Below are 22,811 nucleotides of genomic sequence, written 5' to 3'. Positions count from 1 at the left end.
GCTCAGTTCAGCTTCATAGGTCAGACAGCAAGGGAAGCATGACCTCCGGAAAGCAGAATGCAGGTGGCAGCCTCTTAGTGTCTCAGCCAGAAGTGAGGAACATGTGGTCCTCAAGATATTTGGGGGCTACATCTCCCAACAGCCCAAGCCAGAATGACCAGTGGTCAAGGATAATGTGAGTTGGAGTCCATCAACTTTTGGAGGGCCACTGCTTCCCCCATTCCATGTCTGAATGATGGACATAGGGTAAATGATGTCCAGCAAAGCCCAGCCTGATTTCCAAGCATTCCCGGCTCTCTGAATGCACCGACATCTGCTCATATCTTCCATATCTTCTGAACTCTTCTCTCCTTTTCCTGCCAGACCCTGGATGGGCGCATTGTGGTGCGCAGCCATGCGCGGGTATCTTCTCTGACGCTGAAAGACATTCAGTACACGGATGCTGGGGAGTACATCTGCATAGCCAGCAACACCATAGGGCAAGATTCCCAAGCCATGCATCTGGAAGTCCAGTGTAAGTGGGCACATTTCACCATCACTCCCGCTCCCGTTGTACAGGTTCTGCCTTTTCCCACTGCCCCCTCTTCTCCCCAGGGGTCCAAACCCACAGAATGTTTATGTGTGGAGGGAAGGAGGGAAGAATTTTAGGGAGGTAGTGGTGGGCATGGCTTTCTGGGTGTAGCAAGCAGGGGTCATAATGATGGAAGAGGGGCACAGTGGTGGAGTGAGAAGTTACTGTAGCTGGGTGAGAACGTCACATTCAGATGCAGTATAGCTCTGAATAATACGACTGGTCACAAGCAGTAAAGGGGGGCTGTTGCCTTCATTAACTCCTCTGAGTTTTAAGAAGCTTCTAGCTGGCTACCATTGGACACAGAATTCTAGGCCAGAAGGGCCTCTGCTCTTATGTTCTCAGTCTTTAGCAGCAAAGGACTTCTGGCTTCTTAGATCCCTTTATTGTTTCTAAACCCATATGATTACCCTTAACAGCCAGCCTCAGAAAGCAACACTTGCTGGACTCAGTTGTCTGCAGCCACCCATAGCCAGGGCTGCAAAGTTTATATTATCTGCCATGCCTGCAGCCCCTTTCCAAGGAGAAGTGGCTGCACCAAATCTGTCCCAAGGCATCACAAGGAGCAGACTATTGAAGCTAGAATTGTAAACTGGTTATCTTTCCAGGGTGTTGAGCAGAAGGTTAGCTATTAGCACTTGGGAATGTATGAGAAGGAAATGTTGCAGCACATCTAGAGAGGGGCTCTTTACGCTCTCTTGCTAATGACTTTTCCAAATACTGCTTTCTCCTTGTTTCAGATGCCCCGAAGCTACAGGGCCCTGTTGCTGTTTACACTTGGGAAGGCAACCAGGTGAACATCACCTGTGAGGTGTTTGCGTACCCAAGCGCTGTCATCTCCTGGTTCCGAGATGGGCAGCTGCTGCCAAGCTCCAACTATAGCAACATTAGGATCTACAACACTCCAACTGCCAGTTACCTAGAGGTGAGACATACAGTTCCCTGCTAAGAAGGAACCTGGGGCACATACATATTCATGGGGATGTAGAACCTCCTCTTCATCACAGAGGGTGGGTGTTTGGTTTGACCACACCTGTTTCTCCTTAAGGGTGAAAAGAGTTGAGCATGCTCACCAGTGGGTGAGCATACAGCCTGTGGCTGCAGCTCCTATCCCATCCAGCATGGCCAGTAGTCAGGTTATTTCTAATGCACTTTTTAATCTACTATATTTTCCAAATTCCATTATACTTGTCCCTGCAAAGTCTACGTCTATAAGCAATCCACTCATAAGTGGCAAGTGTAGTCAGGTCCTCAATCCTCGTCTTCAAGCCATACATTTGTCTTTCCAATGCAGCAATATCAGTCTTTTGGCAACACATAGTAAGGGTACAATGAATTGATTTATGTTGCCCTGTTGTCAAATTCCATATAGTAGGCATGTAGTTCAAAACACTATTAACCTCTGAAAAAATTAGCTTTCCTTCCCGCACATATTTATATAATTCACTACTTTCTCCCAAAACTTAGTAAGTTTAGGCCGTTATAAAACCATGTGCTTTAAAGTAGTATTCCCCTTATTACATCTCCAACAAAATGCTGTCTGAGTCCTTTTCTGTGCAAACATAGTGGAGTCCAATAAATTCTAAATATTATTTTCCATTGTATGTCATAATTTAAGGTCCATTGACACCTTTGTTATAGAGGTTATAATACTCTCCCATTGTCTCGGCAATACAGGATCCTCCAATTCTATATTCTCTTCATTTCTTAACATCTGCATATCAAACTGATTTATTGAGAAATATCTATAAAAAGTCATCACATTTTTTTTGTTTTAAAAGATTTAACCAATTGTTCTAGTACCAGAAAATAAATCAGAAAATAAATCAGAAAATTAACACAATTATTGGCTTCCAGTATTTAATGCTTGACAATAAGTAAGCATGATGATATAGCTCTGGATTCTGAATACCAAATCCTCCCTCATTAATTTGTAATTGTAATTTGTAATAGTCGTCTTTTTTTATTAGAAATAAAAAACTCCAAATTCTTTATTCTTTTCGAGTAGGGAAGGTGCTCTAACCCTCCTGATCAATTTCCCCTTTGCAGGTGACACCAGACTCGGAAAATGATTTTGGAAACTACAACTGCACAGCAGTCAACCGAATTGGTCAGGAGTCCTCAGAGTTCATCCTTGTACAAGCAGGTGAGTCATCCAAGTGCCACTCAGAGGTACACATGAGGTCTAGAAACTTTCCTCTCCCCCATTTTTTCTGAATGAAACTGTGCTGCCTTATAAGCTTGCTCAGTGGTTTCCTATTGACCACATACAAATTTCTTGGTAGAGCATCCAGAACTCTCAAAGATGCTATCCTGAACAGTTTGAAAGACCTTAGCCTAAGCTATGGCTACTACAGTGATTCCCATGTAGAGTTTCTTCTAGGACTGCACAAAACTCTTGGAGGTTCAGCCCAAACCTTGGAGTAAAAGGTGTCAGAGATGAGTAAGGCGCAAACAGTGTTCAAGGGGTGAAAGTTGCTACTGTTTTCTTTTCCCAATAATGCTCAGTTCAAAGAGGCATTTTGAGTAGGGGGGGAGGAATGGGGTCACCACCACACAAAATATACTGTGCATATACTGCAAAGTTTTTTATGTGTGCAAGTTTGCCCTGAGCCTGCCCTATCTGGCCTCATTAGCCTGTTCCGCCTTCCTCCCTGTCTCAGATACACCATCTGCACCTTCCATTGAGAGAGTCGAACCCTACTCAAGCACAGCCCAAGTGGAATTTGATGAACCTGAGGCTACCGGCGGAGTTCCCATCCTCCGGTACAAGGCAGAGTGGCGAGCGCGGGGAGAGGAAGACTGGCACTCCAGGATGTACGATGCTAAGGAAGGTAGGGTGTTGAGTACTGCCAACCAGCAGAGACTATGATGTCTTTGTGATATATGGTTTATTTACACATGTGTATAACCTGAGTTTAGATGGAGAGCATTCACATTCCAAGAGGGTCTCTTGCTTTCTCCCATGGATGCAGCAGGCATGGGTTTAAGAACAGAAAACAACAACCACGTTCTCTTTCTCTTTGTTAAAGCCTGTTCCAGTCAGCCCACATAGTGTTCTTCACCTCCCTTCTTCCTTATCACCGCTAACCTGGTGAAACTAGTCCGTCCCGGCCTACAATATCCAAACTAAAATCCTAAACCCATTTTTTGTCTCTGCCCACTGACACACAGCTGGAGGAGTGGCACAGTCTTTGCCTTCCTGTTGGCTTTCTTGATTGGGTCATCACTGGTCTTTGTCCCCTAACAACCCACATTCAGCTACCAGTCACCAGGCTGGCCTGACTTGTTAACACAATCCAGGGGTTCAGTGTTTGTCACAGCCTAACTCGCAAACATGGATTAAGTCCCAACTTCTATTGGACCCAGGAATTTAGGGTGTCTTGCACCCCACAAATTCATACCAATACCTTTGCTTGATCCATATTTTAATCGACTTGTGCACAGATTGATTTCCCCATGCCCAAGAACTTTTAATGCTGTTCTGCAGCTGTGCCATAGGTTTCTTGCAAAAATCTTATCTTAACTGATGCTTGGAAATTCTGAAGGGAGGTTTGGCCCTTTTTATAAAACTGATTTTGCAAGGGCTCGTGAATAAGTTTCTTTGAAATTTCCACAAATTTGCAGGCAGAGGCAGCCTTCTTTCACCTCCTCCCTTTCTTTCCAACCCCCCTCCCTCATTCTGGTCAGTTTTTCATTAGGAGTTTTTCCACTGTTGAACTGCATGCTTCTGGTTATTGCCTGACTGCGACCCAGGATTCCCCCCTCATTTTCCAAATGACCCTGTTATGCAAAAAACCAAAAACCACTCATATTTCTGTTCTGATCGTATAAAAGGTGTTTGCATAGAAGGGAGGGGGACAAAGAAGGACCAATGAGTCCCTTAGCAACCCCTCTTAACAACAGGGAAGGAGGAAGGAGCATTGAGTCCCAAAAGCCTTGTGTGTCCTGCTGCTCTGAGTCCTGCTAAGCACAGTGGGCAGAGCAAGGCGGATAAACTCAGAAAAATCTGACTAAGTGCAACCCAAAAGTGGACAAATAAACATGGGGTTTTGGGAAAGAGTTCCAGGGCAAAAATAGGAAGAGCACAGGGGACCCACTGAACATGAAAATCAGGATTTTGCCATCAAGTGTGGATTGGCCCTTTATCTATTGACTAACCATGAAGAAGCTGTTAGTTTTGGACTCTGTGGGAGCATGACATGGAGAAAGAGCAGGGCCACAAGAGGATCTATCTTTGATAGAGTAGAATTTCATCTCTGTGTGTTTTTGTATAGAGGAAGCTTAACATCAGGTAACAACCCTTGAGTTTTCCAACTTCTGAATTGTGACTTTATTAGGAAGTCCTATTTAGGGGTGAAAAATTAGCCACCCTTCCATGGGGGATCAGAGAGATCTTTGTTAGTCTAAAGCTTGCATATTAATTGTATCATCAAAAAAGCAACGGATGCCCTGCTTTGTTGAGGTGAGGATGGCAGGTCCCCTCTCCGTCCGCCATTCCTCCCATGCTCTTCTCTCTCCAGGTCCTGCACACCCAAGGTTGTTGATTGTGAAATGAACCGTTTTCTGTTATAGATTAAAACGTTCCTCCGCTTGTTTCCTCTCTTTTCTGGAATAGCCAACATGGAGGGTGTGTTCACTGTGATGGGCTTGAAGCCAGAGACAAGGTATGCCATCCGACTGACTGCCATCAATGGCAAAGGCGCAGGCGAAATCAGTTCTCCCTCCGAGTTCAAGACACAGCCAGTTCGTAAGTAACTCCCTGCTTTTCTATTCTTCCTTGCTTTTTGCAAATGTCCTTCATTTTCTCTCCCTGCCTCTTTGCAGCCTCCCTTCCATGCATGGATGGCTCCTGTTCCTCTTGCAGGTCTCATTCTGATCTTTCCCAAAACATCTGTCCAGATTTCTCTGATTTCACCAGGTTGTAACATCGACCCACTTCTGTTATTTTCTGCCTTCCAATGGTCTTTTCTGTTTTTGTTCTTCCTCCCACCAAGCTGCACTCCCAGAGACTGGTTATGGAAATAAGGGGTTTGATTGTTTAGGGGGATAGTGTGGCTTTTCTTTTTTTAACTAGCCCTCACTCCTTTATTGTAGCTTGGCACATGTCATAACAATATTGTGGGTAAGGAACAGAGAAATGAACCAGCTTTTTTCTGGCACAGCTGGTAGAAGGGTGGAGAAAGGGTAGAAGGGTGATTTTTTTTAAAATCTGAACTTCCTCTGTTATGAAGCATTGGTTGAGTTTTGAGCCAAACTGACAATCCTTTTACTTTGCCTGGGCCAACAAGTTGTCGTCATCACCCACCCACCCATGCCTCAATCCATTTCAGTGGACAAACAAATGCCCCAATGAGAAGCCAGCGAACAGGGCTAGAAGGATAGCAGTTGCCTGCTTCTGTTGTCCATTGGTAACTTCTACTGAGAGGCACACTGTTTCCAACCCTGGTGTTAGTATCATGGCTAGTAACCATTAAAAGACTTATCAACTTTCTTGGATTTGTCTTAATTCCATTTTGAAGCCAACCAATAGAGCAGGCATCACTGCTGCTTGTAGCAGCATGATCTGTAAATTAACCCTGTGCTCTATGAACAACTATATCTTTTGGCCAGTCTTGACTCTTTATTATATACTCTGCCTCACTGAATTGTCAGAGACAGAGAAATATTGTTGGAGCACACCTTAACACTTCCATCTAACTGGCAGAAGAGTTAAGCTCAAGAATCAGGTTGCCACAGAGCTGTGTACATGCTTTTGAGCATGCATGTTCCACTGTGGCTCCTATTTTACAGTTCCACATCATTTGTGCACCATATGCTTTGCAGGATGTGGGCAGGATTCAGAGTGAACAAGCGAGAGCTAACTGCAAGTTAATGCTCTGGATTTTGCCGCTCCTCAGAGTGAGGATGGACCTGTATGTCTGTCATACTGAGTTTTCCCATTTTCCAGTTCCTTCCTTCTTTGGAGGGGCAAGTGGAGGAAGCTGAGCTGTTTTCAGACTTGTAATAAAAATTAAACCGAGATTGAATGTAACATGATATGGAACAAAATGGGCTTTATATATATGTGGTTGCCCCAGATCTAAGCCCTTTTCTGCTCCCGGTTTCACTCAAGCCTTTACGTAGCCAGCTTGCTCATGTTTGGATGGGCTTCCTTATATCCCTTTCCCAATTTTCTCCAACCAATGTTCTTCGCGCGTGCCTGGGAATCAGCAACAAACCCACACCTCCTTTCCTATGCCTGTTCAGCTCAGTGCTCCTTCTGCTACATCCAGGGCCTTGCAGCAAAGACGAGAGGTTACAGCAACTCTCCCACTCCACTAGTTCCTCCCTCTCTACCTTGGAAGCTAGTTGTGCTCCTTGTCCCCACAAACTATCCAGTGCACAGATAAATGAACACGATTCCCCTCTTGTGCTTCTGTAGCTGCCCAGTTTTTACTCTTCTCTGATAATCTTAACCTGCCTACCTGGAAAATGTGACCCTAATGCAAGGAACGCTCGCTTGTTTTAAATTTCCAGTGCCTTGTTCTATCGCCTCCTTTATTTTCATCTCTGTTACATCTTTTCTTTTTTTGGGGTCTGTGTCTGTCTTTTCTTTTCATCTGTGTTCCAACCATGGGGAAACCGCAGGCACTCCACCGCCACGTAAGTGCTTCTGAATTCCTTCTCCTGGAGTGCTCTTACCCTAACATTGGATGTAGAACTAGCCCTTTTTAACTTAGCATTTCTCTCTTCTTTTCTTTTCTAGTTTTTTTAACCTTCCTTCTTGTGCTTAGAAACAAAGTAGCTGATAAAACTCTTGCATCTCCTAATAACACTGATGCTAGAGTAGCTGTTGTATTTTTCCAGTTAACACTGCCGTTTGTAGAAGTTGGTCAAGAGGTTGACACCTCCTTCTTTCCCATCTCCAAAGCATGCAGTGTTGTTCGTATCTGCATGTGTGCCTATTTCACTTGCGATGTTGTTGTTTCACACACACACACCTGGGGTAGGCAATGTTGAAGTTTCCAGGCTGTCTCCAATGGTTTGCTTGCTTTGATACCAGGTGACAAACTCACTTGTAGGAGGTCGATATTCCCAAAGAAAAAGCTTTAAAAAAATTCTTAGCATACAGGTGAAACTCGGAAAATTAGAATATTGTGGAAAAGTTCATTTATTTCAGTAATTCAACTTAAAAGGTGAAACTAATATATGAGATAGACTCATGACACGCAAAGCGAGATAGGTCAAGCCTTTATTTGTTATAATTGTGATGATTATGGCGTACAGCTGATGAAAACCCCAAATTAACAATCTCAGAAAATTAGAATATTAAATGAAATCAGCAAAACAAGGACTGCAAATAGAGCAATATTGGACCTCTGAGAAGTAGAAGCATGTATCTGTACTCAGTACTTGGTTTGGGCCCCTTTTGCATCAATTACTGCCTCAATGTGGCGCGGCATGGATGCTATCAGTCTGTGGCACTGCTGAGGTGTTATGGAAGACCAGGATGCTTCAATAGCAGCCTTCAGCTCTTCTGCATTGCTCGGTCTCATGTCTCTCATCTTTCTCTTGGCAATAAAGCACAGTAATCCCATGGGCACTGAACCAGGTTTTGGTACTTTTGGCAGTGTGGGCAGGTGCCAAAGTCCTACTGGAAAATGAAGTCAGCATCCCCATAAAGCTCGTCTGCAGAAGGAAGCATGAAGTGCTCCAAAATCTCCTGGTAGACGGCTACGTTGACCCTGAACATAATGAAGCACAAATAAAGGCTTGACATATCTCGCTTTGCATGTCATGAGTCTATCTCATATATTAGTTTCACCTTTTAAGTTGAATTACTGAAATAAATGAACTTTTCCACGATGTTCTAATTTTCCGAGTTTCACCTGTACGCAGTACAGTTAGGGAGTGAGGGATCTTGCACTTTACCAGCCTCTGTTTTATAATTAAAGGGGCTTTAGAGTCCAGAAGAAGGAGAATGAACAGCAGAAGTAGCTCATGGGTAAACAGGGAAGGTTAGCCGAGCCAGACTCTCCTTAATTGTTCCTTTCATGTTAGTTTAGATTTGTGGATAAATGTTGGAAATGAAAATTGGAAAAGAGCAAACAGCCCTGGCTTGGACTCTGATGAGTCTAAAATATCTAGAGGGCACCAAGTTGCACCAAGCTGCCCTAAAATGAAATTGTATTGTTGCTGTCACTCCACTGTTAGGTTTAGTCCCAAAAGAATTCACCCTCCCCCCCCCCTTCAAAATCCGAAGAAACATGGACACCCATACATTGGGGTCAGTTCCCTTTCCCAAACGGACCAGCCAGATGCTTACAAATCGGGCAACGTCCTTTTCCCATTGTGTGTTCAGTACATTGCCCTTATATATATGGAAGTTCCATTTAGCTTTCATGGATAATAGCCACATATTGTACCTCTGGTGGTGGCCAATCTTACGTGGCTGGTTTATGGACATCCAATTCATGTGGGGTTCAAGCTGTATCCCTCCCAAAGGGTGATCAGATAAATAACTGAGGGTTAAAGGGGGGAGTGTTAAAGGCACTTTGCTCTCAGGCTGGTGGTGAGCAATAAAGTTGCTGTCCAGTGCAGCCATGTCTGAAAATAATGGATCGATAGCAACTCCCTTGCAGCTGACTGAGCATTGCGAAGAAGTTACAGCCAATAATTGGAAGTCAGCATTAGCACAAGAGCTGGGACTGGAGGGCAGTATTTCATGAAGGCTCCGGGGCATTTGTACAAGTTGTGATGTCAAGGGATGCGGTTGTGAGAAAACGAGAGTGTTTTGGTAGCTGGCTCACAGAATCACAAGGCTGCAGTTGCAACAATTTTGGCTTCAATATTAATTATACACACATACATACACACACACCCCTACCTGGGCTTAAAAGGGGAAAGGGGGGAGTCTTGCTGTCAAAACAATCCCAGATGGAAACTGTGAAGCAGTCTGCTTCATTACAGAGCGGCTGATTGCGGTTGAGAAAGAGCATAAGGAATGGTGGAGAGATGATGGCATGGATATTTCTTTACTAAATTGTGATTGAGCTGATAACCTTTTGAATTTAATTGCAGGAATGTTGTTTCTTAAATGTTGCTGAGGATTTTATTAAGATAGAGTGAGAAAGAAAATACATTCCGTCACTGCAAGGTCCCCAGATAGCAACACACTACATCAGCGTGAATGATGAACTGTTCTACTCCATGACTGGCAAACCCTTTTGTCTGCTTGGGCCATACCCATAGAAGTTGTGTCTCACAGGCCAGATTTGACAGGAGGAGGGGCTGCTCCACCTGCCAAAATCACTTGCACTTCGCAAGTCTCCACACACTTTTAAGCCTCTGAGATTGGGGACTTAAAGGGAGAGGGGGGAGTTTGCTAAAGGCTTTGTGAGTTTCCTCCTTCCCTCTTTAAGTCCCCTATCTTGGAGGCTTAAATGGGGAGTGGGGAGAATGCTCACAAAGTCTTTTACACCTCTGTCTGCGCTTCCCTCTTAAGCCTTCAGGATTGGAGACTTAAAGGGGGAGGGGTACACTTGCAAAAGGCTATAAGACAGACCTTTATTCCCATTTGAGCATCCAGAGGCTCAAACAGGGGTGCAGGAGCTATCTTAAAACCCTTGCAAAAGCCTTTTTGAAGTAGCACACATGCAGAAGCTGCTTCAAAGGGTGCTTCTGCACAGGGCTTTAATCTCTGTTTAGCTGATGAATGGCGATTAAATCATTCTGCCTGGGAACTGGATCACACAACCAATTAAACCCTGTCCTACTACACATCAGCTGACGTAATCAGTAACTTCAGTTGATGGGCAGGTGGGTGGGGTTTGTAGGAAAAAGCCTTGCGGGCCAAATTGGATCCCTTGGTGGGCTAATATTGACCTGTGAACCATGCCCACTCCTTCAAAAATTAAATGGGGGGTGGGACATGGTAGGTTTAGGAGCATCTTGAGTTGCACTCCTTTTGCATATATTAGCACTCCTTACACGCACCCTGTGAAGTAGACTGGCATTGCCATTGCATACTACTGGCAGGCAGTGAGCATTTGCCAATGACAACTTTGCTGAGTCACAGATGAGCCTTGCATCAGGAGCCTTCCAACTCAGTCTCGTAACCACTCTGCTCACCCATTTCTCCCCTGTCGGCAAGTCCAGCTGTAACAAAAACCCACAGTTCTTGCTCTTCAGCTTGCCTGGTGCTCTTCTGTTTGTCAGAGGACAGAGCAACCCTGGGATGGGACAGACAAAGCTCTGCAATGGGAACATCTACACAATCAGGTAGTTCTGATATTATAGAGGTGACTGATTTCTGTGGAATGAGAGCCTCTTTTTTTACCATTCCACAGCTCTCTTCAGTTCTATAAATGTTCTCAGTAAGTGAGGCGTTAAAAAGTACTTTATGGGTTTCTTAACCTGCAGTAATGTTATGCAGTGATGGCCATAAATGAGCAGGTGTTGTGTTTGGAAGAGAGTATTGGGCAATGGCCAAAATGGACACCACCACAACACACACACACACACACACACACACACACACACACACACACGTAAAAAAGAATATTGAGGGGGAAACCCTCAGGAACCCACCCACTCCGTACAAAACACAGAGACAACTGAGTATACTTTGTGGGCACAAAATACTGACCTGACTGTTAGAGTGGGGCAGCAGGGAGATGAAATGGAGTTACTGGAAGTCCAAACTGGAGCTTTCCTCTCTACACCACAGTATTTTGTTGCAGACACACCCATGCTAAATTTCTGTAGACTTGCCACAGTCTTTGCAGATTTGTTTTCTGAAGGCTTCATACTACAGCCAAATTTGGGTTGTCCTAAGGAGTTTCTTCCAACAACTGGAATGGAGCTGATGTGACTCCTGCTTTTCCAAAGGGGCAGACGAGGGATTCCCACCTCTGAAGAGTGCAAAACTATTGGAGTATTCAATCAACATTTCCCCAATATTCTGTTTATTTATTACATATTTTTTTCCCTTCTATGGAGTTCAGGACCTTGTTCGCTTCTCCTCCAACTTTCCTTTCTGTTTTATCCTCACAGCTATCCTCTGAGGGAACTCTAGACATACTTCTGAACTATGAAATTAAAGTAATGTCTAGTTTGACCCTGAGATAGGTTCCTCTGATGGAGAGGAACTGCCCCAAGATCACCCAGGGAACTTCCGGGATCTCCTCAGCCCAATGGCTCTCCTTATTTTATAAATCCTTGGCATAAATGTTCTTGAGCCCTTGCCTTTTTGTCATCAGGCTCTCTTTCCCCCCTTCCCCGCCTTTTTATTTTCCTTCATAATTTATCTTCACACCAGGCTTCACCTTTACATGTCCGATCTATCCTTCGTGTTTCCATAGCAACCCAGCATCCTACTGAATCTGAAAACACAGAGCCAGCCCGTGAGTAGCAGAAAGGCTTTCCTCCCTTCTTTCCTTTCTCTCGCCCACACCCCTCAGACACGTTTACAAAACAGTATGGTGTGTGTTAGAGTGCACGGCCAGGAGCCATTAATACGCCCCGCCCCACTATGCGATGGGCACACTCCAGCATGAATGGGTGTGAGTAAGAAAAGACCTGGCACCCTCATCCCTGCACAGTTCCCTTCCCCCAGATTGTGTTGCAGAGTGGAGATACGCTGGTGTTTTGCCATCTATGTGTTTAACGTTGTCGGGAATTAACACCTATTTCATCTGACTATTTAGACGGGCTTCCCCTTTAACTCCCTCTTTCTTAACATCCTCAAGCTTAACATCTTGCTCCCTCATTTTAGAGGTGAAAAACTAGATTAGGCTTAATTAAAATGGAGCAGGGTAAATTTGAGAAGCCTTCAAAAAGAAATAAAATGCCCAACAAGATCTGATGCTTCTCCGAGCCCCTGAAGCCTACAGCTGTGATCTTGTGTGTGATTATCCAAAATTTCTCTCTATTTGATGACATGGAACCCTCAATTAAAAACTGCCCCAGTCTACTGGCAGGTCCCAGTGTAAGAGCATCCAATATTGACATTGGATATAGCCTGGCTATTATCTATTCTTTATTAATATAGGATAACTTCTTAACAGTTGCTTGGAAACAGCAAGTTCTTTTCTTGGATTTTGCCCTTCTCATATCCTGTTAAGCCTCAAAACGCATCATGACCAATATATGAAAATGGCCACTGAAGGAGATTCAAATAAAATTCCAGTTTCTTGCTGGAAGTTGCATTCCGTGGTTTGTAAATTAGCATTCCTCAGAGGGAGTTACGGGAAAACAGGACGTGGCATGAAATGTGGTTCCTCTAAATTATTTAAACATCTACAGCAAACACATCCTTTGGACTCAAAGGGATGAAGTGGTTGCATTTGATAAAATGTACACCTGTTAAAAACCTCTGCCTTGTGACATCTTTGAGGTGAGCATGACTAACTGCGTAATAATTCTAAGCTTGATTTCAGTTCCAGTTAACACACAATTTGCCGCTGGGTGTCTTTGCAGACACAGTGAGTTTGCTTGCAGTTTATCCACGTGTCCCAAAATTAGAATGTTTAACATCTGCGCAGTTTGTTTTTTTCATGGCTTGAAGAGGGGGTGGGGCATATTGATCTCACCAGAGTTTTACGTCGTGGTGCCATATTACTGTGTGGAATACCTTGTCATCTCCCACAGAACAGATTTAGTAATAGCCTACTCTTCCAGGGAACTCTGCACAGAACCCCAGTTGCCCCACTGCCTTCAGAGCAGGTGGGGCTTCATATTGTAAAGAAGCCTTGGCGTTCTATAGAGTTTTTTGCTTTCTTTTCCCCCCAGAATAGCTTAAATACTTGAGTCTTGTGAATATAGGTTTGTCCTTCCCAGGGGGAAGCAGGGAAAGTTCCAGTTCTGCAGCTGTAAGGAGGTGGTCTTTACATGTTAGGAAAGAAGAGGCGAAAGGGAGGCCGCTTGACATGTCACACCAATCTTTAAAATGCATTGATTTGGGATTTGGATCAGGACAAGTGTGTCTATCCACAAATGAGCACCATCTTAAAGCTTTAATGAACTAAAATCAACATACCTTTTTTAACTATTTCAGTATGTAGTCACAGGGATACAGAACCTGTTGCTCAGACATCATTGAACTCCAGGTTCCAACATTCTTGACCAGTGGCCATTCTCATTTTTCTAGTCTTAAGTACAACTTTCCACATTGGTTGGTTAGTTATAAATCCCAATGAAAATTCATCAGCATTTTAGTGCATTTTAGTGCATATTTCTACCAATATACATATTTTTGCAAGCAATTTCTTCTCATATGCATTTCTGCGCATTATTTTCACCAACATATGTATTTTTATGTGCACTTTCTCCTGGCACACAAATTTTGGGATTGGTAACTGCATCCCAAAAATCAGAGAAGGGCAAATTTTGCAGGATATCTACATTTCTGTTTGCATATAGTTTGGGGATGTGTGAATTGGGTACAGGTATCCATTAAAATGGACATGAAACTGAATTACTCCTCCATATTATGATATATTTCATTAGGCACGCACTGGACAAACATGTATTCACAAGACCTAGTTTTCTTACTGCCCTCATTTCAAAAGGGACTTAGGACAATTTTCAACATCAGTAATTTTTTTTAAGGCTCTAAAAAACTTCCTTTTTGCCATTCCTGTCCAAACAAAATGGTGTTGGACTAAAGACAAAGACGGTCTTCTTCCAGGAATGATTTCTTTATTTGGAGTGGAGTGGAGAGGGGTAATAAGTCCTCAAACTCAAGGCTTGTCCACACTTCTGCTTGACCCGCTAATGTTTACTGCTGAATCAGAACAAACGCAAATCAGTTTTTCTGCCCAATGACGTTTGTTCCAATTCAGTGATAAACAGCAGGTTTTCCTGTTGAAAGTGGTGGGACAAACAAAAAACTCATTGGATTCATGCCTGGAAAGCACAGGGCAAGCAGAATACCTCTCAGACCCAAGCTTTCTAGGGACAAGAAGAAGTGCGGAAGAGCCCTAAATCTTTGTTCAGTCAGTGATCTTATCTCTTCATGTTTACCACTGTGTGAGACCAAAGGTATGAGAAAGGGTATTTAGATCCACAATTAAACTTAAAAAAAAAAGTTAATTTGGAATCTATTAGTAACTGCTTGCATGCTCGTTGAACAAATTTCTGGGTGAAAGTCACCACCAACAGTGAAAGAATGGTTAACAAAAACGTGGAAGGGTAACAACAATGTATAGACTTCTGGAATTGATTAGAGTGAAAGAAGTCAGAGAAGAAATAAAAGAACTTTAAGATAAATTGAACCTGCTTATTAAATTTCTTTAGTATAAATTTAGCTTACTTATGGAGTAATACAATAGTTTTTCTATGTGGTAAAATATTAAGTGTCATATATTTATTATATGTAGGTATCTGCAATTTATGTCATTATTGTGAATATATATATATATATATATAAGATTTAACAAAGTTTGGGCTCGAAGGCAAGAATGCAGATCCCTAAAAGAAAAAAGGGGGGAAAGAAAAGGAAATGTATTCATTTATTGCTGGGGCATTGTAATGGATGAATGAAGTGCTTGTATTTACAGTATAAAGCTTTTGACTGGACTTAACTGTCCAGGGGTCCTTTACCTTTTTACCTTATAAAGCCACTGCAGAGCTTCTGTGCTTGAGTGGCTCAGGTATAAAGAATTTAAAAATAAAGCAATAGTTTAGTAAACTTCTTTTGTTAAAGGATGTCTCATCTCAACTGTCACCCTACATGAGATGCTGGTTGGTTGAAACTTGAGAACTATGTCTGCAAGCTCCCTACTGGCTCCCCAGATCGCCTGATCTGCCTGGGTTAACAATCTCAAATTCTTGACATTATCAGGCTCAGATTTTGGAACTGTCTTTCCATACTGGTGTCATGTGTTGATGGTAGTTCATCCCTATCACCAGTCTAGCCACAGCATTCCTTGCCAGCTGAGCCTTCCTGTCTAGACACAGGGACAGCCCCAAATAGAGGGCATTGCAGTAATCCAGTCCTGACATTACCAGTGCATGGACTACTGTGGTCACGTTGTCCATATCTAGGAAAAGCTGCAGTTGGCATACCAGTTGAAACTGATAAAAAGCACTCAAGGCCAACCAGACCACCTGTGCCTCAAGTTGAAGAGGGTTCCAGGAGTCCTTCCAAATGACGTACCTGCTTATTCAAAGAAAGTTAATTGGTGATCAGGGCAAGCAGCTTGTTCATCTTCCAGATCAAGAAATGACCAACCCACAAAGCCTCTGTCTTCCTAGGATTCAGGTGAGGTTTATTGGCCCACATCCAGACATTGGGTCACTGAAGGTAGCTTGCCCCAGAACTCCCAATGACCATTCAAGATGGCTTGTTATAGATGTTGAGTAGCACTAATAGCGCCCTGCAGGATCCCATAACATACTTGCCATGAGCCTGAAGAGGACTCTCCTAATGATCCCTGGTTGTGATCCTGCAAGTAGGAAGGGAATTACTGTAGCACAGTGTCCCTGGTGCCCTTCCCACAGAGCCAGATACTATGGTCAGTGATATTGAAAGCCACAGAGAAGTCTCTGTCCTGGTAAAGGTCATCCATCAGAGAGGCCTGAACCCATATAGAAATTCCCATTTAGCCTCCGTCTGAGATGTAATCAAAGCACATTGGATACTCGCCATTCTGCCGAGTGCCGTTTTCAATACTAGCCCAAGATATTTTGGCACCTCAGATTTAAAACTTGGATGTCTAAAGCTGGAGGAGTTTAAGCCCCTTGAGCTGCCAGCTGAAGGGGCCACCCCCTTGCAGTAGAAGCAGCCTTGACCAGTTCAAAAAAGTATTGCTAGATGAAAGAGAGAGAGAGAGAGAGAGAGAGAGAGAGAGAAAGGAAAGAGTGAGGGCCTTTTTCAAGGTAATCCTTGTGGATCTTCCACAACTTGCTTGAACTTGTGTGATTTTTCCCCCTTTAGCGGTTCATTGCTCTGTCCCAGCTTCTGCCAACCAAGCAGTTTGAAAGCATAGCAGTCCAAGTAGATAAATAGTTACTGCTGTGGCGGGAAGGTAAACAGGGTTTCCATGTGCTCTGGCACTCGTCACGGTCCTCCATGCGCCAGAAGCGGTTTAGTCATGCTGGCCACATGACCTGGAGAGCTGTCTGCGGACTAACACCAGCTCCCTCGGCCTGAAAGCGAGATGAGCGCCACAACCCCATAGTCGCCTTTGACTGGACTTAACCATCCAGGGGTCCTTTACCTTTACCTTTTTACTTTTACTATTTCACAGAGAACGAAAAGCAAAGATGTGATGGATTATAGATAATACCAAATCTCTATGAAGGCACATGGCTTCTCATCTTGAGTAGCAATGTGTAATGTCCTGTTGAGTGAGAAGACATCAAACAGCTTCTCTGTTTTCTACATTTCCATTTCCACCAAACCTGTTTAAACACAGTGCTTGTGATACAAAAGCTCCATTAAAATGGAGCACAAGTAGGATTGGTGTTTGTTTTTAAACATCTGCCCTATGAACATCACCCTTTTGAATGCCTGCAGAATGTGGCAGCCCTTTAGATATTTGAAGATGGCTATCATATCGCCTCTCATTTCTCCCTTATCCAGGCTAAACATACTACGGTAATTCCCTCATCCATTCTTCATAATGCTTTGTTTCCAGATCCCTGATCATCTTGGTTGTCCCTCTTTTGCACATGTTCCAGCTTCTCAATATCCTTCTTAAATTGTGTCCGGAACTGGACACAGTACTCCAGGTGTAGTCTCATCAAGGCAGAATAGAGCAGCACTATTATTTCCTTTGACCTGCACGCTATATTTCTGTTGATGCAGCTTAGAATAGCATTAACTTTTTTGCTGCTGCACCACGCTGTTGACTCATGTTAAGCTTGTGGTCTACTAAGACCCCTAGATCCTTTTCACATGTACTGATGGTAAGCCAGGTGTCCCCCACCTTATATTTATGCAGCTGGTTACTGCTGCCTAAGTGTCGAACCTTACATTTGTCCCAATTGAAATTCATTTTGTTAGTTTGGGCCCAGTTCTCCAATCAGTTAAGGTCATATTGAACCCCAATTCTGTCTTCTGTGGACTCAGCTACCCCTCCCAGTTTGGTGTCATCTGCAATTTGAATGAGAATCCCTCAATTTCTTCATCGAAGTTGTTTATAAAGATGTTGAACTACAACGGGCCCAGGACAGAACCACATGGCTCCCCACACATCACAAGGAACCATTAGTGAGTACGTTGGAGAGCTTCTGCTACTCAGTGTTGAGTGACAATACTGACCTAGGTGGACCTATGATCTCACAGCTTTAATTCAGTGTATTACTTTCTGTTGCCTGCCCCAATTCTTCAGAAAGAGGCATGCTATACATCTGAATCAATAAGCATTAACATGATAGAGAGAGAGGCATGGGCGTAGCCAGGATTTTTGTTGGGGGGGGGTGCAGGACTTTTGTTAGGGGGATAAGAACCAACATGATAGGTCAGTAAGTTAAGCATTTCTATTTTTTTACTTGATGGGGCAGCTGCCCCCCTGCCCCCCCCCCGGCTACGCCCATGGAGAGAGGGAATATAAGCCAAATTCATCACAGTGCCCAAGAACTCAGGCAGCTGTTTCACTAAGCAGCTGGCTTGCAAATCAGCCAGGATGTTCAGCTTTGCACAACAAATGCATTCCAGATCTTTTGGTTGCCATGTGATCTGAACTGACTAGTGAGCTTGCTCATGTGGTGAAATGGTTATGTGACACACACACACACCCTTCAGGATTTTGTTCAACCCCCTCAGACTCTTCCTGTGTTAATTTGGCTGTTTCAGCTGGCCCTCGGCCAGCTTGTGCTGCAGACATGGACCTCATCTGAGCGTGTGGTGTTTCTAAGCAACCTGTATTTATCTTACTCTCCTTACCTGGCTGTATCCACGGCAGCGCTCCTCAGACAAAGACTAATTTAATTGTGTTTTCTCTCTCTCCTTACCAAGAGATGTGTAGGTGGGTTTGTTTGTTTGCTTGTTTTGCTTTTCTGTTCCTACAGGGAGGAGATTTCATCAATAGGAGACAGCAAGTTCCATTTGCAATAAATCCAAGAAGCTAACTTTTCTTTCCACAGTCTTCTTTCATGTGGGCGAGCTGTTTCTAAATAACACTACTTTCCCCTCCTTTCTGTTTTGTGTTCCTCCTTAGTGGTGTTATGGATGCCAGTTTGATTTCTATGAGAAAGGTTTCTCTTGTCTCAATATATATATATATTGTTTCTCTTCTTGACTTTAGTATTAATTAATATGCAACCCCCAGTGTTGCCTAACCAACCAGATCTCTTGCTGTAGTAACTCAGTGTTTTCTCCTGTTTAATAATAATCTTGTGTTTGCAGGTTGGTGGGTGTTGTTTTTTTTTTTTTACTGTCTCCCCCAGTGTTTCAGTGGAGTGGCTAATTTAATTTTGTTTAGACTTTAATTTAATCTATGAATGTTGTTGATTCTTTTTGCCCATTGTTTACATCAGTTTTTAAATTTTTTTTGTATTTTTCATGTGACCTCCTCCACTTTCCTTTCAACCAAATCATGTGCGTGCGTATCATGTGACTTTGTCATGTGGCTTGCATGGTGCTGCTGATGTCGTCCACGCTGGTGAACAGAAGGTAAAAATTAAAACAACAACAAAACACAGCTTTGTTCTGATTGGTTGACAAGTTCTGCACAGGACAATATATATACATATATATATATTTATATATATCCAAAAATACACTTTCCGCTCAGGAACTTCTAAATTTCCATTACTCAGAAATTTTCTTCTATAACCTTTTATTATTTTTACAGCTTTGTTCAACACCTTCTCTCTGCATGCAAAACCAACTAAAGTCCATCATGCCATCCTTTTACTGAGCTGGCAAGATAGCACAGCAGTCAGAAAGCTGGACTGAATCATTTGCTTCCATTGATGCAAAGAGCCTGTTTTGCATGTGACCTTTTTAGTGCACTGCTAAGCTTATTTCTATTTTATTAATTCAATTTATATACTGCCCTTTACTCTAAGATCCCAGAGTAGTGCACAACATTAAGAACATAATTTACACAGCAAAATAATAAAAACAGAAAACACAAAATACAGCGTAATAATAGAATAGAATAATCATAATAGTCCACCCATTTAACAGGTCATAGATTATTTAATGGCCAAAGGCCTGAGTAAAGAGGAATGTTTTTGCCTGGCGCCTCTACTGGGAGACCAAGGAACATAGCTTTGATGTAGATAGGATTGTACTTAATGCTGCCACTTACTAAATTGCCCCTACCACATCAATCTCTCGTGTGGGAGACCTTGGACACGCAGTTACACTCCCTTGAGTTGCTGCATTGATTCAAAGCCTCCGGTCAGTTCCACAGAGTAGATCTAGGCATTGTGCTTCAAAACTGCAGCCCAGGGTCATTTTCACCTCCTTCCCCCATTACGCTTAAGCAGAGTGTGACGTAATATGGAGAGAAGGGAGTCCTCAGACCGACATGTCTGACAGTCCGGTCAGCTTCCCTGTGTTGAGTAAGCATCATCTCTAGTGCTGGCCACGCGTCCAAGGGGTCTTGGATGTGACCATAGGATTCAGTTGTTCATAATTTTCCTCCTAAGAGCACCTTAATCAATTAGCATAAATAAGAAGACGGAGGGGAAAAACTGCTTAGAAATTCATTCCCATTGTGGAAAGAATTCAGAGGATGATTGTGTATGTGTATGTATTGTTTATCTGTGTGCACATACACACACACACACATGCATATAGGCATAACCAAGCAGCAAGCTTTTTGCCTGGCATGTAATAATCCATGCAGTAGGAATAACACCACGACGTCTGGTATCTTGTGGGCTCCACTTGCTTCTCTACTAATTGAGCATATTTTGCAAGCCAGGAAGGGACTTTCACACCAGTACTAAAGCCATATTGAAGATACACCTAGTGGTTTTCTCCATAATCTGGAAGCAAATGATTTGGCCCTTGCGACATAAGGAAATATGTTTACTTTCCTTCCACTGTAAGAGCCGATGGCAGCAACAAAGGAATGGATTTCCTAGAGCGATTCTTGCAATCTCACTTTTAACACTCCATGTGCACCATTCAAGGAGAGAGGAACAACCCCTGCATTTGTGCTTCCCAGGAGATAGATCATTTGGAAAACCCACCAAAGAGTTGAGCATTTCACCTTGTTTGACTCTCATGTCTTGGATTTTTCCTCCCCTTTACTGTGGGAAGCATTTAGGCAGGGGTTACCCAGGAAAACTAACCCCAGTAACCCATCAGATGTTGCATGCATGGAGACAAGCCACTGGCCCTTTCTCCCTCTCCTTCCACAGATGTTTGGGCGACATCCACATGGAACTAACATCTAGCCATCTTGATTTTGCACAACCTTTCACCCCCCCCTACACACCTGTGTCATTTATTTGTGAATTAACTTTAACCCACTCCCCCTTTCTTTTTCTTTTCCCACCTCATGTATCTCTCCACTTGTGATGGGCACCAGTAATGGTTAGAAACTGTGGCAAACATTTTTGTCACAATTTTTCACCCATTTTACACAGTGGCCAAGGGAAAGAATTGGTGAAGTTGGGTGGCAAGAGATGAGAAGGGGAAAGGATGTTCTTGTTCAGTGGAGATGGCCAAGGCTGTAAGAACTATGCACCAGGTTGGAGAAAGCTGATTTTGTGGAGGAGTCCTTCCACTTTTACTTAACCGAAGTAAGGAGGCAATTGATTTTACTGCCAAAACCTCACCACCACCCTTTTTGGGGTATGTTTCGTCTGAAGAAGAGAAGGTCAAGGAAGACATGGAAATTGAAGCAGACTTATTTTCTGTTGCTCCAGAAGACATGACTAGAATCAGTGTGTGGAGATTGCAAGGAGGCAGATTTCAGCTATATGTTAGAAGGAAGTTCCTACTTGACAATGACAAACTGCCTCTGGAGGTTTGCTGGAGATACTCAGTTAAGCACAGGCTGGATGACCGCTTCTCATGAGCACTTTTAAGTTGCACCCTGTCTTACAGATCCTGCCTTGAGCTTTGAGGTTGGACTCACCAAGGTTCAAAGTCCCAAATTTAATGATTCTGATTATCCGTTTTTACCACTCTCCCTCCAAAGATCTTGGGTTGGAGTCCATTCTCCCCCTTTTTTATTCTCGTAACAACCCTGTGAATTAGATTGGACTTAGAAATAGTGACTGGCCCAAAGAGGGCACTGGAACCCAGATCTCCCCGATTTAAGTCCAACACTCTAATCACTACACCACTTAAAGTCCTTACTCTAAAAATGGTTTGTCTTTTCCTGCAGTCTTTTAGGATTTGTTTTGAAGTCTAAAGCCAGTATCAACCTCTGCCAGTTTTGACAAGGCAGCCATGTAGGCAGAGGGCATCTGGATCACCTGCGCCACATTTTATGCAGCTGCTGCTGTATTCATTGAGGTCACAGCTACAAATGTATTTGTTGAGGTCACAGCTACAAATGGTCTCCTATCCAGTTTCAGATAAAAGCAAATGATTAATCGCCTGTCCTAATGTACCTAGCTGACTGCATGCCATTGCACAAAAGGAAGCCTTTTGACTTCAACCCTGAATATTCACTTAATTTTATTATCCTAAAGCATAAGAAACCCACAGCAATTTGTTTATTTATAAGATTGTCTATATACCACTTTTTGGTTCCCAGAAGAGGGTCCCCAAAGCAATTTACAATAAAAAACTGAAATATAATACTACCAGTTTTAAAAATATTAAATCCAAGAGCAGTATAGAACAACCACAGTTTGATTTGTAGGGGGGATAAAAGCTTCAAACCTAAAAGCTAGGTGAGAAAAATAACTTTAAAAATCTTGACAGCTCACCTAAAGTTGGAGGAAGAGGCCAACCACATCTCTTTGGGGTAGAGTTCCCCAGCCTGTCTGGAATTATGAACAGAAGTACCTCACACCTCAAGAGTCTACTGCAGGATCCATTTGTGTTCCTAGAAGTTAACAGCCAACAGAATAAACTCTGAAGGCACTGTGTAAATGGGATTCCCTTTGCTCTCCCAGCTGTCATCTTGGCTTCCCAGCTCCTTTCTCTTTTCAGTTTCATGCGCATGTTCTGAGCATGATCTTTTGTATGAACTTTTTAATAACCAGACTTCTTTTTCTCTTCAGCTAGTGGCACTTGAGAGTTATGCTAAGATTATCGGCTGGTTTGGACAGAATATTCTTACTAAGGCTCAGCCAAACTTTTGAACTATTTAAAGCTTGACCTAAATTGTGT

The 22,811-nt window shown here is 43.1% G+C and overlaps 1 protein-coding gene across 18 annotated transcripts in view; it reads left to right on the top strand.

Moving 5' to 3' along the window:
- NCAM1 (neural cell adhesion molecule 1) overlaps positions 1-22,811 on the top strand; it is a 216,157-nt gene that overhangs the window by 157,551 nt on the left and 35,795 nt on the right. For 6 of the 18 annotated variants that reach the window (XM_077919476.1, XM_077919478.1, XM_077919484.1 and 3 more), the window contains 6 exons: positions 364-514; positions 1,312-1,496; positions 2,621-2,717; positions 3,235-3,405; positions 5,190-5,321; positions 7,202-7,216. In XM_077919476.1, coding sequence (XP_077775602.1) covers positions 364-514; positions 1,312-1,496; positions 2,621-2,717; positions 3,235-3,405; positions 5,190-5,321; positions 7,202-7,216 — 751 coding nt within the window. Of the gene's footprint in view, positions 1-363; positions 515-1,311; positions 1,497-2,620; positions 2,718-3,234; positions 3,406-5,189; positions 5,322-7,201; positions 7,217-11,916; positions 11,959-22,811 lie in introns of all 18 variants that reach the window. The other 12 variants (XM_077919477.1, XM_077919479.1, XM_077919485.1 and 9 more) reach the window with 3 other exon arrangements.

This window comes from Podarcis muralis, chromosome 15 (assembly GCF_964188315.1).
Source record: "Podarcis muralis chromosome 15, rPodMur119.hap1.1, whole genome shotgun sequence".
NCBI classification, from domain to species: Eukaryota; Metazoa; Chordata; class Lepidosauria; order Squamata; family Lacertidae; genus Podarcis; species Podarcis muralis.
Note: the sequence above shows the minus strand (reverse complement) of the source record. Positions and strands in the feature narration are given on the sequence as shown.